The following is a 15,990-nucleotide window of genomic DNA, read 5'->3' as shown; positions in this document are numbered from 1 at the left end:
CTGATGTAGGACTCACTTATTACCATGTTTAGGTTGGTAATAAACACTTTGGCAGCCTGAGACCTGATGTGGAGCCCCAGAATGATTTAGAGTTTAGGGTTTAGGGTTTAGGAATTTGGGTTTAGAATGAGTTGTTTGGCTCTTTCTCGAATGTATTCATGAAGCAATTAAGAATCCATGTGTAACTCTCGGTTGTTTCATCCCTGATCAATCTCACAGTTGCACCTACGGTGGTTATCTATGCCAGTAAATGGTACAAACTTGATGTTGTACCTGTCCAAAAAGACAATCACATGTGATTAGAAACTCAAATATACCAAATAACATGTAAATCACATGTGATTAGAAACTCAAATATACTAAATAACATGTCAAAAAAGACTATCACATGTATTAGAAAATTCAATATACCAAATAACATTTCAATCACATGCGATTAGAAACACAAATATACCAAATAACATGTCAAAGAAGACAATCATATGTGATTAGAAACTCCAATATATCAAATAACATGGCAATCACATGTGATTAGAAACAGTCAATCACATGTGATTAGAAACTGTAATAAGCCAAATAACATACTTGTTCGTTCTGTAGTGGTTGCATAAGTTATTGCATAATAAGTCACATGCGATTGAATAAGAAAACAATCACATGTTATTGAACAACAAAACATTCACAAACAAATTGCATATAGTTATAGTCATTTACAACAAACAAATTGCATAAGTTATAGTGACTGAATAACTTATTGCATCGTAAGTCACATGTGATTATCATTCATATCAAAGATTACTTAACAACAAAATACATCACATAATGTATTATCATAAAACTCAATCACATGTGATTGACTAACTGAAAATTTACAATAGTTCGGTTTCTATCTTCATTGTATTGATCATTATCACTTTATATCACAGTAATGCATTATCATAAAACACTTACATGTGATTTTTACAAGAAATTACATGTGATTGACGAAGAAATTACTTAAATTCACAGTAAACACAGTTTCATCATATCTAATCACATGTGATTGAAGAAAAAAAATACACATACCTTCAGCATTCTGAATTTCGTTTAGTTCTTCATCACTGATATCGATTTCTGGTTCCATTTGCTTAAACTGAAGGTGAATATCAATTGATTTTGAGAACGAATTCGTATATCCTTTCAATTTGGAGTGAACGACTGTTTACGAATCGAAGTTAAATACGTTACGGAATCGTATAATCAGAAATTGGAGTGAATTAACGGTGTTAACGAGGTTGAAGATGACTGAATTTTTCGCCGGAGAAACCTTAATCGCCATCGCCAGGAGCTGTTTAGGGTTTTTGAAGGTTTTGCTCGATAACATTCATGGTTTTGCTACGTACGTAGATGTGTATTTGCAAAATGACGACAATACCCTCCCTGTATAATTTGGTAGTTTAATCTGGTTCATTTATCAAAAATAATCCAAGGGCTGAGGAGTGTTCCTGTGATCTCAACCTTTTTCTTGTTTTCTCCTGATTACAACTCTGTATTATTAATAAATATGAATATTACTAGTAAAAGTAAGTGAAATACAGATGAAAGATGAAACGAGAGTTTGAAAGAATTAATATAGGAGTATTTGATAAATAAATATGTAAGGGTATTTTAGGAAAGAGCATGAAAAGTTGGTGAATTTATTGAAAATAGTGTTAGAAATATCGACACCCATTAAATATTAGTAAAATACTACAATATATGGAGTATAATACTTCTATAGTAGTGATTATACATAATTCAGTAATTAAATTAAACATAATTCTAATTACGGTAACTTAAAATACACCCGGAGTGGTCAATTGGTATTTGGTCAAATATCTTAGCCTCTTTTCATGTGATAACTTCTAGTGCTTATTTTGCCTACGGTTGTGATTCGTATGAGAGTAGGGGATGGTAGAAGCATTCGGTTTTGAAAAGATAAGTGAAAAGACGGGACGGCATTCAAGGATAAATATCCACGCCTCTATCATCCCGAAGTTGAAAAAGATTATTTGTTAGCGGACTGTTTGAACGAGGGAACATGGTGTTGGAACTGGTCACATAACTTTTGCAGTTGTCGTACAGATTCACAACTTACGGGGTTGTTGGTTGACATAAGTGCTACGCAGCTTTCGGAGGTTAAAGATGCATGGTCTTGGTCTATTTCCAACGACGGAAATTTCCAAGTGTCGATAACCATAAGGTATATTGATAGTACTAGGCCTATTGGTGGTTCGACAAGTACGGTGTGGGATAATTGTATTCCACGTAAGGTTGATTTGGACTATGGAAATTAATAGTACTAGACTTATTACCTACTCGGATTAATTTATCGGCTAGAACTACGGAAATTAATAACATCGGATGTCCCCTTTGTCCGTATTGAGTGGAATCGGTGTCTCATGTTTTGTTCACTTGTGATGTTGCCTTGGAAGTTTGGAGGAAAGTTAGGATATGAATTGATACTCAAATGCCGTTTTTTGAGGAGTGGTCCGAGTGGTTCATATGGTATCATAGTTGGTAGCAGTTGTTGGGCACTAAGAAGCGAGTTTACACGATTGTTGCAACTACAATTTGGTTGATTTGGAAGTATCGTAATGCAGTTCTGTTTGACGGTTGAAACGAGATTCGTTTGATTTAATTCGTTTGTACTCATTTAATTGGATTACTGATAGAGGTAAACAAAATATTAGTTGAACTGGTTGGCTTATAAGCGTGTTGTAATGTTTATGTTGTTCCCTTCCCTAATATCTCCATAGTGAGGTGATTTTGACGTTCCAAAAAAAAAAAAAAACTGACTAAATGCGAAAGAAACAGATTAACATTATTTTAGCTTTATATATATATATATATATATATATATATATATATATATATATATATATATATATATATATATATATATATAAAGTATTTTCATTCTTTTATTTTTTTAGATGACAGATGTTTTTTTTTCTATGAGCAGGCTAATGTCTATACTATTTACTAATTTCACTTTCACGTTTTTTTTATTGTCTTATAGCCCACTTTCCTTGACCATATTTTTCTTGAAAGTCAATATGAGATCCACAAAAGACGTGTAACACTTCAGGTCAACACAACACGTTTTCAAACCATATCATACACATACATATATAGGTAAAATAGTATCCCCATGTCATCATCATGCATATACAACACTTCACTCAATTCACAATGAAAAAGATATGTATCTCTAGTTTACTCTTGCAGATGCTAATCATACTAACAACTTGCTGTGCTATTAGCAATGCAAGTGAGTCAGATATCAGTTGCCTAAGATCCATCCGGGAGTCACTGGAAGATCCACATAATGATTTAGTTTCGTGGGATTTTGGTGACTTTGTTGGTGTCGATTTCTCGAATATTAATGGTGATTACAAAGTTTTGAATATTCGGTTATCAGGCATGGGACTCAGAGGACCTTTTCCAGTGGGCATTAAAAATTGCACCAGCCTCACTGGATTAGATCTCTCTGGCAACAAACTCACAGGACGAATTCCATCTAATCTTGGAGATATTTTACCCTTCCTCGTGACTCTTGATCTCTCATTCAACTAGTTCTCAGGTCCAATTCCACGTAGCATTGCAAAATGCAGTAGCATCAATGTTCTGAAGCTTGACCACAACCAACTGACGGGCCAAATCCCTCAAGAATTGAGTACACTGTATCGTATCAAGGAATTTAATGTCGCTGAAAACAAACTGTGGGGACCAGTACCCCCTTTTCCGAATGTAAATATATCTGCAAATTACTATTCAGGAAACTCAGGGCTATGCGGACGTCCATTGAAACGTTGTATGCATGTAGATATATTTTTCATAGGGTTTGCGGTTGGATTTCCTCTTTCTACTATCTTAACTATGTTCTGTTATTTTTCTGGACTGTCTATAAGCGACTTGATCAACAAATTAAAGACAAGGAAGCGTTACTTGGTTACAGTATCCCCCGAGATACCAATTACAGAAGAAAGTTGCAGCCAAGATACAGAGGTAATATCTCCTTCAATCTTCTAGCTTATATATATATATATATATATATATATATATATATATATATATATATATATATATATATATATATATAGAGGCACGATCCGTGGCTAAGTTTAAAATGAGTACAAACCGGATAAGTAAATATGAACCACAAAATATCATAAAACTTCAACTTAGCTTAAAATGCAAAGAAGGGTAAAAAGGTCATTTTAGTAATTATAATTAATAAAAATTAATTATACAAAAGTTAACATATTATGAACCACCTACATCACCGCAACCCACCGCCACCACCACCCACCACCACCAACCACCCACTACCACCTACCACCCATCACCACCCATCACCACCCCCACCACCACCACCCACCACCAACCACCACCACCCCCACCACCACCCACCACCACAACTAACCACCAACCACCACCCACCACCACCACCACAACCACCACCCACCACCACCACCACAACCACCTCCCACCACCAACCACCACCACCACCACCCACCACTACCACCACCACCCACCGCCCCCACCACCCACCACCCACCACCACCCACTACACCAACCACCACCATCAACCACCGCCCCCACCACCACCAACCACCACCACCACCACCACTCACCACCACCACCACCTATCACCCACCACCACCCACCACCCTCCACCACCCACCACCACCAACCACCACCCACCACCACCGCCCACAACCAACCACCAGCACCAACCCCCCACTACCCACCACCACCCCCCACTACCACGCACCACCATCCACCACCACCTCTCACCACCACCACCCACCACACCAACCACCACCCACCACCAACAACCACCACCACTCACTAGCCACCACCACCACCACCCACCCACCACTACCCACACCACCACCACCACCAACCACCACCACCCACCACCACCACCCACCAACAGTAACCACCACCACCACCACCAACCACCACCACCCACCACCACCACCACTACCCACCAACAGTAACCACCACCACCAACCACCACCACTACCACTAACCACCACAACTAACCACCACTAACCACCAACCACCACCACCACAACCAACAACCCACCATCACCACCACCCACCACTACGAACCACCATCAATCACCACCACCCACCAACCACCACCATCAACCACCACCCCCACCACCACCAACCACTACCACCTACCACCACCACCTACCACCACCACTCACCACCACCACCTACCACCACCCACCACCACCACCAACCACCCACCACCACCAACCACCACCACCAACCACCACCACCAACCACCACCCACCCACCACCACCCACCACCACCAACCACCACCCACCACCACCCACCACACCACCACCCACAACCAACCACCATCCATCACCACCACCCACCCACCACCACCCACCACCACCACCCACCACCACTACCTATCACCATCAACCACCACCACCCACCAACCACCACTACCACCACCTACCACTATCAACCACCACCACCACCACCCACCTTCCATCCACCACCACCAACCACCGCCACCCACCACCACCAACCACCCACCACCACCAACTACCAATAACCACCAAACATCAAACACCACCACCCACCACCACCCCCACCACCACCACCACCCACTATCCACTACTACCGCCACCACCACGCACCACCACCCACCACCACCTCCCACCACCACCCACCACCAACAACCACCACCACTCACCACCCACCACCACCACCCACACCCACACCATCCACCACCAGCCAGCTACCACCACCAGCACCCACCCCCCACTACCCACCACCACCCCCCACTACCACGCACCACCATCCACCACCACCTTTCACCACCACCACCCACCACACCAACCACCACTCACCACCAACAACCACCACCACTCACCAGCCACCACCACCACCCACCCACCATCACCCACCACCACCACCCACCACCAACCACCACCACCCACCACTACCCACATCACCAGCCACCACCACCACCACCCACCAACAGTAACCATCATCACTAACCACCACCACCCACCAACAGTAACCATCATCACTAACCACCACCAACCACCACCACTACCACTAACCACCACAACTAACCACCACTAACCATCACCACTAACCACCAACCACCACCACCACCACCAACCACCCACCATCACCACCAACCACCACTACGAACCACCACCAACCACCACCACCACCATTAGAAAATAATGATCATTTATCATAAAAAATTACCCACTCCCATTGTAGTGGGTAAAAGGTCACCTAGGTCTAGTCTTTGGAAATAATTATCATTCATCAAAAAAGAATTGTCATTCATTCATCAGAAAAGAATTATCATTCATCAAAATATTATCATTCATAAAAAAAATGATAACATTCATCGAAAAACATTTATCATTCATTAAATAGTTATCATTCGTAAGAAAACAATGATCATTCATCAGAAAACAATGATCATTTATCATAAACAATTATCATCATAAACATTTATCATTCATCGAAAAACAATTATCATTCATCGAAAAACATTTATCATTCATCGAAAAACAATTGTTATTCAACGAAAAATATTTATCATTCATCAAAAATAATTTATCATTAATCGAAAAACATTTATCATTCATCGAAAAACATTTATCATTCATCAAATAGTTATCATTCATCAGACAATTATCATTCATCAAATATTTATCATTCATCATAAATATCTATCATTCATATAAAAACAATTATCATTCATCAAATATTTACCATTCATTGAAAAAATTTATCATTCATCGAAAAACATTTATCATTCATCGGAAAACAATTATCAATCATCAAATAGTTATCATTCATCAGACAATCATCATTCATCAAATATTTATCATTAATTATAATTTATCACAAAACAGTTATCATTCATCACAAAACAATTATCATGATTAGTTTTATAAAAAAGAATTGGGCATTCCGAGAATCGAACTCGGGACCTCCCGCATCGAAAGCGAGAATCATACCACTAGATCAAATGCCCAATCATCAAACAATTATCATTCATATAATTGTTGTCATTCATATAAAAAACACTTATCTTTTATCAAAAAACGGTTATCAGTCATCATAATGTTATCCATTATCATACATTTCTCATTTATCAAAAAATAGTATCATTCATCAAGCATTTATCATTCATACCCGATGAATGATAAAAATAGCTGATGAATAATAAAAAAAATACCCGATGAATGATAAAAATACCAAATGAATGATAAAAATACCAAATGAATGATAAAAGTAGCTGATGAATGATAAAAAAAATACCCGATGAATGATAAATGATCTACTATTCATCATGCTTTCTTTTCAAGTTTCAAAATATAGTAGTGTATGATGATGTCCATCTTCTACAAATCTCGTTCAAACAGTTCTTTGTTCACCTTCTCAAAATTCATTATTGTTATCTGTGAATCCTTTTCATAGATGTATAATTTCTTACTTGCCATGAAACGAAAAACATAATCAAAAGTACAAAATCAAAAAACACAGATGAAAAAAAAAACTATTTTTCTATGTATAGCAGCAAGCATATATACCTGGGGTGCCAAGCGAAATATCACCAATGTTCCATCAACGAAATCATTAGAGCATATGGAATATTACCCAAAAGACCTTGGATTGAAAACTTTTTACCCTACAAGTAATTACAAGGAAACACAAAATTTCACTCACCCATACTAAATGTAGCAACTTCAACCCATTTACTAATGGATGTGTCAATTTGGGCTATGCCTTATCTCAACATAATTGAATACAAAATATTAGATGGGAACGGGTCAAAAGGTTTAAAGGGTCACAAAGTTGTTCTTTAGTGCATACAACCTCCAAAACTATCCTTTATTCAAAGATTAAAATACACTTTTTTGTAATTGTAATTAAGGCCTTAATTATCTACGAATAGATGTTCAGTGTTTTTGGCATACAAATGACTAGATATACCTTGATCCAGAACCTGAGACTTTCTTCAGAACGACAATTAGCAACGCACAAAGCAACATCGTCACATCCCACACAGGCAATTGGGCGCACTTCAGGTTTCAGCTCCCTTATAAAAAAATCATTGAAAGATAAACTGGTCGCGAGTACTTGTTCAGACTGAAACAGGTCAGGTTGGGTTCATAGACTGAATTTTGACCCATTCCATTGTTAGCATATTAGGTAAATTTAAACTTAGGATAAAAGAAATCATAAAATAACAAATTCAGTAGGTAAAGGGGTTGAAATTACCACATCTAGAATAAATTTATGAGATCATCAAAGACAAAAAACCTTGTTTCTTGCAAGAAGAGCGAGAGAGTGTGAGCAATCCAAGGCTGCTAGTGCTTGAACAACGCCTTGAAACTCGGAATAATATCCCCCAAATTCATTCAAAAACTTGTGCCAAGCTAATCGACAAACAAGAACCCCCGTTTGCCAAAGATAGTTGGTCTAACGCCGTCAACACTTTCGGTGCATGATAGCGTACCGTCTTTTAAGTACTGTTAACTTTTACCTAATTTGAAGGCACCTTTACATCTAGCCCCAACTGCAACAACAACAACAAGAACAATACCCAATCCCGCATATGCGAGGTATGGGGAGGTGAGATGTAAACAATCCTTCCTCTATCCTAGAATAGAGGAGAAGTCGTTTCTCTATCCACGAGTCGAGAAAAATTCTCTACCCACATGAAGAGAAAGTCATCCCTCTCCCTACCCCAGAGTAGAGAGATTGCTTCCGTGCGGACCTCCGGCCTCTATATAAAAAATAAAAAATAAAAAATTAATAATAATAATAATAATAATAATAATAAAATAAAAAAATTAAAAATAAAAAAAATAAAAAAATAGAAATAAATAAGGATAAATAAATAAATAAAAAGTAAAAGTAGAAAAGATACGCCATGAAAATAGTAGAAATCAAATTTCCATGGGTATTTAAACCTGCCTGAAAAATTAATTTAGGCTCTAAGCGGCATTCAAGACGCCACAAAATCGACGCTTGTTGTTGCCTCGAATAGTAGAGCCAAAAGACCTTGTAAACAAAACTCGAGAGGCATGCCAGGTGGGAGTTGTTGCGCACGCAAAGAGCCAACCACCTAGAACAAAACCAAACACCACTCATGCACTTTTACGGTAGACATCCCCGAAGCCACACAACTAAAAGAAAACCAACGAAGCTCAAAAGCAAAGAAGGTCGTCCTCCGTCCTAATAGCCCCAAGATGCACCGAACGATGCGAGATGCACTCACACACACACACCCCACCCCCACCCACCCTCCCACACCCACAAGTACTCACCCACCATACACACACACACACCCCCACTCCCCCACACACACACCCCCACAAACACAAAACACACCCAAAACACACACCACACAACATTTCCGAAACACCCACACGTACAAAAACACACCTATATACATACCAATATACATTCGTACATAAGCAAAACTACATACATACATGAAACTTGTACGTGCATACATACCTATATCCATACATACAAGCAACCATACAAACATATCTACATAAGCATACAAATCTACGTACGTACATATTACATATATACATAGATACATACATCCTTACCTACATACAAAACGTACCTACATAAGCAAACAAACATGAAAAGGCATACCTCCATAACATACAATATACAACCATAAACAAGCGTTCATACATACATACAAACAAACGAACATACAAACAAACAGACATACAATCAAACCTTAAAAAAAAAAAAAAAAAAAAAACAACAACAACTAGTCTACAAGTTATACAAAAGTACATAAAACGGATAGTAAAGATAGAAGTAATAATACAAATAATAGTAGCTATTAAAAGTTACCAGAAGAAATAATAATATTAATAATACTAAAACTAATAATAATATTAATATTAATATTAATATTAATACTACTACTAATATAATAATAATAGTAAATAATAGAGGTAATAGTAAAACGTAATAATAAAAAAATATTAATAGTAATAATAACATAAAAATAAAAATAGTATTAGTAATAATCAATAATCAATACTAATAAAAATGGCAATGAAACGGGTAATAATAATACAAATACAAATTACAAATAACAGTAATAATAGTAATAATACAAATAATAATCATAATAATCCTAATTATAGTAATAATAGCACTAATAATAATAATAATAATAATAATAATAATAATAATAATAATAATAATAATAATAATAATAATAATAATAATAATAATAATAATAATAATAATAATAATAATAATAATAATAATAATAATAATAACTACTAAGAGACGGATAAAACATAACTGTTGTGAGCATCAAATTATGATAGGATCAGTTTCGCTAGAAAAAGCACATAAGAAAATGTTGCTACCTTGTGATTGGTTTCAAAGAACTTGATTACTTCCTCCATGTGGTTACGATAAAATCCCTGCAAAGAGTTATAGACGAGCATCAGCTATATTAATTTGATCAGTTCAAGTTTCAACTGTTATAATAATAGTAATCATGATAAGTTTTACATATGTTGTAACGACAGATGTCTAAAGTTCACCTCAAAATATCCAAAGAAGCCTGAGCTCATATCACCAGCAGGGAATCCCATTGCAATTATATTTTCAGTGATGTATGACATATCTAAATCAAATCCTCCTTCCTGAAACCACGGATAAATAAATAAAATAGGTCGACAAATTCATCAAAGTAAGACAATACCACTAATAAAATCAATGAAAACATTATATTCAGAATAATCAGTATACAACTACACAAATAGTAACATATTAACAACTATTCAATTACCAAAGCTAAAGATTTAACATAAAAATCACAGATAATACAATGTGGATGACGATAAAAAGGAAAATATACGTGGTTGTGTGATTCCAACACGAAATTTGCTCTAAATCATTCCAGGAACACTTTTCGATCATCACTTTAATCAGAAACATCACGAAACTCTCGAATCAATTAGTTGACCGAAAATGAGCGAAGTTTGAATTGGAATCTGCAATTTCCATGATGTTCTTCAATCTGAATCGATGAATCACGAAGTACAAACAAGTGATAATGAATCCAGATCTATGCTCATTTCATCCCGAGATTGTCTAAATTGTTCTATACTCCTCGATTTGTGAAGTTTTCAAAAGAAACATGAACTCGAGATCAAACTATTCAAATTTGTTTATGTAAATCGAAATTGACGATGAACGTAGTTTAGGATTAGGGCTAAGATCATGAATGTAATATCAATTTGTTGTAGGAATCATCTTTTGAAAGTATGAATTTTGATAAATAATGATGAGAACGTATCAGTGTATGAACCCTAATTGCTCCTGAAAAAAGCTATGGAAAAATAAATTATGAAAATGACCAACATACCCTTTTGCGTTTTTTAGTATAAAATTAGGATTTCTAAAATGTCATGCTAATATTCACTTATTCAGTTTGTACCCCATTTAGTGCTTAGCTATGGATTGGTCCACTATATATATATATATATATATATATATATATATATATATATATATATATATATATATATATATATATATATATATATATATATATATATATATATATATATATATATATAGCCAAAAGTTCAAACGAGAACCATAAAAAAAGGTGAGAACTGTGAGAACCTTTAATTTAAAAAGATTTTCACACATGAGTAAATTGAATCACCTATAAGTATTGATGGAGAGCAAGAATGAATATAAAAAAGTTTGAAGAAACTTATATTTTACCTATATAATAAACTATATAGTTTCTCGTTCACATGTGCATATTTGTTAGTGAAGATGTGTACAAATTCATATAATTAACAATTTAACATGTAATCTGTGGTAATGAACATATGTTTGTTAACGACATGAACATTAATTAACATTTTCAAGCAATTTGTTTCATTTAAATACATAAAAACTATGAAATTAAAAAGTTCTCGCAGTTATCGCTCTTTTTATGGTTCTCGTTTGAACCTATATATATATATATATATATATATATATATATATATTGTAAATGGATCAAATGAGAACTTTTTTGGTGTGAGAACCATGGGAACTCAAAAATACACCAAAATACACTGAAATTCGAGCAAAGTAGCGGGCGAGCAAAAAACAACGAATTCGAGAAAGAAAAAAAAGGCGGGCGAACAAAAAATTGATAGTAGAACAAAAAAAAGGCGGGCGAACAAAAGTGTGTTCTACATTTTTGAAATAAGAACAAAAAAATATAGAACACATGATAGTCGAACAAAAAAATATAGAACACATGATAGTCGAAAAAAAAGTGTTCTACAGTTTTGAAATTCGAACAAAAAAGGCGGGCGAACAAAAAATTGATAGTCGAATAAAAAAAAAAGGCGGGCGAACAAAAATGTGTTCTACATTTTTTAAAATTCGAAAATTTTTTTTTTTTGCTCGACTATGATTTTTTTGTTCGTCCGTGTTTTATATTTTTGGTCGAATTTCCTTTTTTTGCTCGCCCGCGCACCTTTTTTGCTCGAATTTTAGTGTATTTAGAGTTCCTAGAGTTCTCACACAAAAAAGTTCTCACTGGATCCTCTCCAAATATATAACCAAAAGTTCAAACGAGAACCATAAAAAAAGGCGAGAACCGCGAGAACTTTTTATTAATAAAGATTTTCACATGTAACTAGATTGAATCGCACATAAACCTTGATGAAGAGTATGAATGAACATAAAATAGTTGAAAAACACTTATATTTTACCTATATAATTAAATATATAGTTTATCGTTCACATTTGCATATTTGTTTCCGAACATGTGAACAGTTTCATATACTTAACAATTCAACATGTAATTTCAGCTAATGAACATAGTGTGAGAACTCTAGGAACTCAAAAATACACTGAAATTCGAGCAAAAAAAGTGGCGGGCGAGCAAAAAAAAAATCGAGCAAAAAAGACTAAATTCGAGCAAAAAAACAAACACATAAGAACAATTTTTTTTGTTCAATTTACAAAAATGTAGAACACATTTTTGTTCGAATTTCAATATTTTTGTTCGACTACCCGCGTGTTCTTAATTTTTATTTCGAATTTCAAAAATGTAGAACATATTTTTGTTCGAATATCACAATTTTTGTTCGAATATCACGTTTTTGTTCGCCCGCCTTTTTTTGTTAGAATTTCACGTTTTTTGCTCGAATTTCAATTTTTTTGCTCGAATTTCACGTTTTTTGCTCGCCCGCCACTTTATTTGCTCGAATTTCAGTGTATTTTGGAGTTCTCAGGATTTTCACACAAAAAAATTCTCATTTGATCCCTTACTATATATATATATATATATATATATATATATATATATATATATATATATATATATATATATATATAGTAAGGGATGAAATGAGAATTTTTTTGTGTGAAAATCCTGAGAACTTCAAAATACACTGAAATATATACGGGTAAAACGGGTAAATGGAAGACAATTTCAGGTTATTCGGAGAGGGTGAATTAATTTATTTAAATGTACCTATCTTAACCCGTGAAGTTTCAAACTCTTTCCCTCGACACCCCGAAATGTGCTAATTGTGAGGTTTCAAACTAAGACCTTTTGTGAGAATATCACGATTCACGACCCCAGATTATTTGATAATTACGGAGTACTTTACAACCCTTTGTTTTTACTAAAAGAACATTTTAGCTTTTTTTTGTTATTTATTCGCGAAAAAACGAATACACTTTTATATGTGGAAAGAAGTTTATCAAAAAAATGAAACCCCTAGCAAAATACAATGTTAATAAAATGTTACCGAGCTTTTCACCTTTTTATAAAATGTTGATTTAACCCCCGTTAAGTAGTCTAATTTGATAACTAATTAATAATCAAAATGTATACCCATAATAATATATATATTATGCTTTTAATTATCTAGTAGTACTAGTTATGAATATACACATTTTAGTTTACTATCATCGAGGGTTTGTCATCCTTTGTTGTAGATTGTATTCTCTTTTAGTCATTTTCTTTTTCCGAAAAAAATGATTTATTATATATTTTTCGTTTTTTGTCAAAAAAATAGAATAAAATAAAAATAAACAATTTAGTTATACTAAAACATAAAAGATAAAAGATATTTTGGATATGTATTTTTGTTTTCATTTTAACATCGTTTTATATTGTATTTTATTTGTGTGGTCGCTTTTATGTTTGTTGCAATATAGGTATCATTTTAGAGGCGCTTTGATGTTGTTTTCACATGATTTGTGTGTTCTAGCACTAATTTTGTTGTTACCTTAGCATGTTTATTTATCGTTTTCTACATAATTATGTGTTATTTTTGCCCTATAAACTAAAACTCATGGATCCAGTCAGTACCAATGCTTACCCTACACACAGACACCAATATACAAGTTTAATATATATATATATATATATATATATATATATATATATATATATATATATATATATATATATATATATATATATATATATATATATATATATATATATACTTAATTATATAAAAATTGTTTTAATACAGGTAACTGCAATGAAGAAATTCATATGTCGACTGACTTTGGTGAAACTTGAAATGGCTACCAATAACTTTGACGTTAGAAAGGTAATTGGCTACGGAAACATGGGAATCATGTATAAGGCTGTGTTTCCAAACGGTTTGATGCTTGCCGTAAAGCGGCTCCATAAGTTTGAGAAAGAGTTCTTACTAGAAATCGAAATTTTAGGGAAATTAAGGCACACAAATATACTCCCACTACTTAGTTTCTATTTTGAACAGGATAAAAAGTTCCTAATATACAAATACATGTGTAACGGGACCCTCCATCAATGGTTGAATTCAAGGCAACAAGTAGAGGGTAAGAAGATGGGATGGACATTGAGGTTTAGGATCGCATTAGGGATAGCAGGAGGACTGGCATGGCTGCATCACAATAACGTCATGCGTGTAGCCCATCTTAAAATCAACTCAAAATGTATCTTACTAGATGATAAATTTGAGCCAAAAATATCAAATTTTGGCAAATCACAAATATTGATGAATACAAGCGGCATGCCATCAAGTTGCCTCGACTCTTTAGTTCCAGATTCTAGTCCAAGTCCTTACAATGAGGATATTTATTGCTTTGGGATATTGTTGCTTGAAATAGCTGGTGCAAAAGAACCTTCAAAATGGATCAATTCGAGCCGAGAAGTAAACGTAATTATTGATGAAGGCTTAATGGGACAAGGATTTGATGAGGAAATATACGAAATAATTGGATTGGCGGAAAGATGCATTCGAACACAAAAGGATGGAGTAAAAAACATGTTGCAAGTGTATCAAGCGATGTGTGCCATTTCATTATCAAGAAACAAAATTTCTGTAAATTTATGAGTTGATTTAGAAGATCACTGAGTAAAAATTGTAGCTTCAGATATACATACTATGCAAGTTCATGTTAGTAACAAACACATAATGAAAAGGGCATGTCTTGTTTGTATATTTTGTTTAGTCTTATTCATTGATCGATGAAAATGGCTTATTTTCATGTTATCGTTATTTTGCAGAAAAAAAAAAAAGAAAAAAAAAATAATAATGAAGGGCAAGTTTGCTGAAAGAAGGCTAAGTTAAAAGTTAAAATTTCCCGATTAGAGGTAATAAATTTAACTATGGTTATTGGCATCTCGCTTAAAAGTGATATACTCCGTAGAAAGTGAGTATTTTGTTTTCTAAGGTGGGGATATCTTTGGTTGTGCGCGTAGTCAATGATAATAAGAATTAATCGATGTTGTATAATTGGGTTAAGTAGTAGTCGTAAGGCAATTTAAGATTTTCACAAAATAATATGGGTTAAGACTATCAAATAGTTTTATAATTTTATTTTTTTTATTTTTCAATATAGGCTATATACCCAGAAAAATACCAGTGTACGTTACATACTTT

The 15,990-nt window shown here is 34.6% G+C and overlaps 1 protein-coding gene and 1 non-coding gene across 2 annotated transcripts; one reads left to right on the top strand and one right to left on the bottom strand.

Annotated features, from left to right (window-relative positions):
• Nucleotides 1-1,280: 1,280 nt before the first annotated feature.
• LOC139868949 (probably inactive leucine-rich repeat receptor-like protein kinase At5g48380) lies at nt 1,281-15,441 on the top strand. The gene is made up of 6 exons (XM_071857284.1): nt 1,281-1,378; nt 2,093-2,291; nt 3,041-3,109; nt 3,250-3,514; nt 3,605-4,029; nt 14,590-15,441. Exons 1-6 carry the CDS (start codon nt 1,281-1,283, stop codon nt 15,439-15,441), a joined length of 1,908 nt encoding a protein of 635 aa, XP_071713385.1.
• On the bottom strand, nt 6,987-7,058 carry TRNAR-UCG (transfer RNA arginine (anticodon UCG)). The gene has a single exon. It is a non-coding gene; the product is annotated as a tRNA-Arg (tRNA).
• Nucleotides 15,442-15,990: the final 549 nt, after the last annotated feature.

This window comes from Rutidosis leptorrhynchoides, chromosome 9 (assembly GCF_046630445.1).
Source record: "Rutidosis leptorrhynchoides isolate AG116_Rl617_1_P2 chromosome 9, CSIRO_AGI_Rlap_v1, whole genome shotgun sequence".
Taxonomy (NCBI): domain Eukaryota; kingdom Viridiplantae; phylum Streptophyta; class Magnoliopsida; order Asterales; family Asteraceae; genus Rutidosis; species Rutidosis leptorrhynchoides.
The sequence above is the reverse complement of the archived record's forward strand: the minus strand, read 5'-3'. Positions and strand labels throughout refer to the sequence as shown.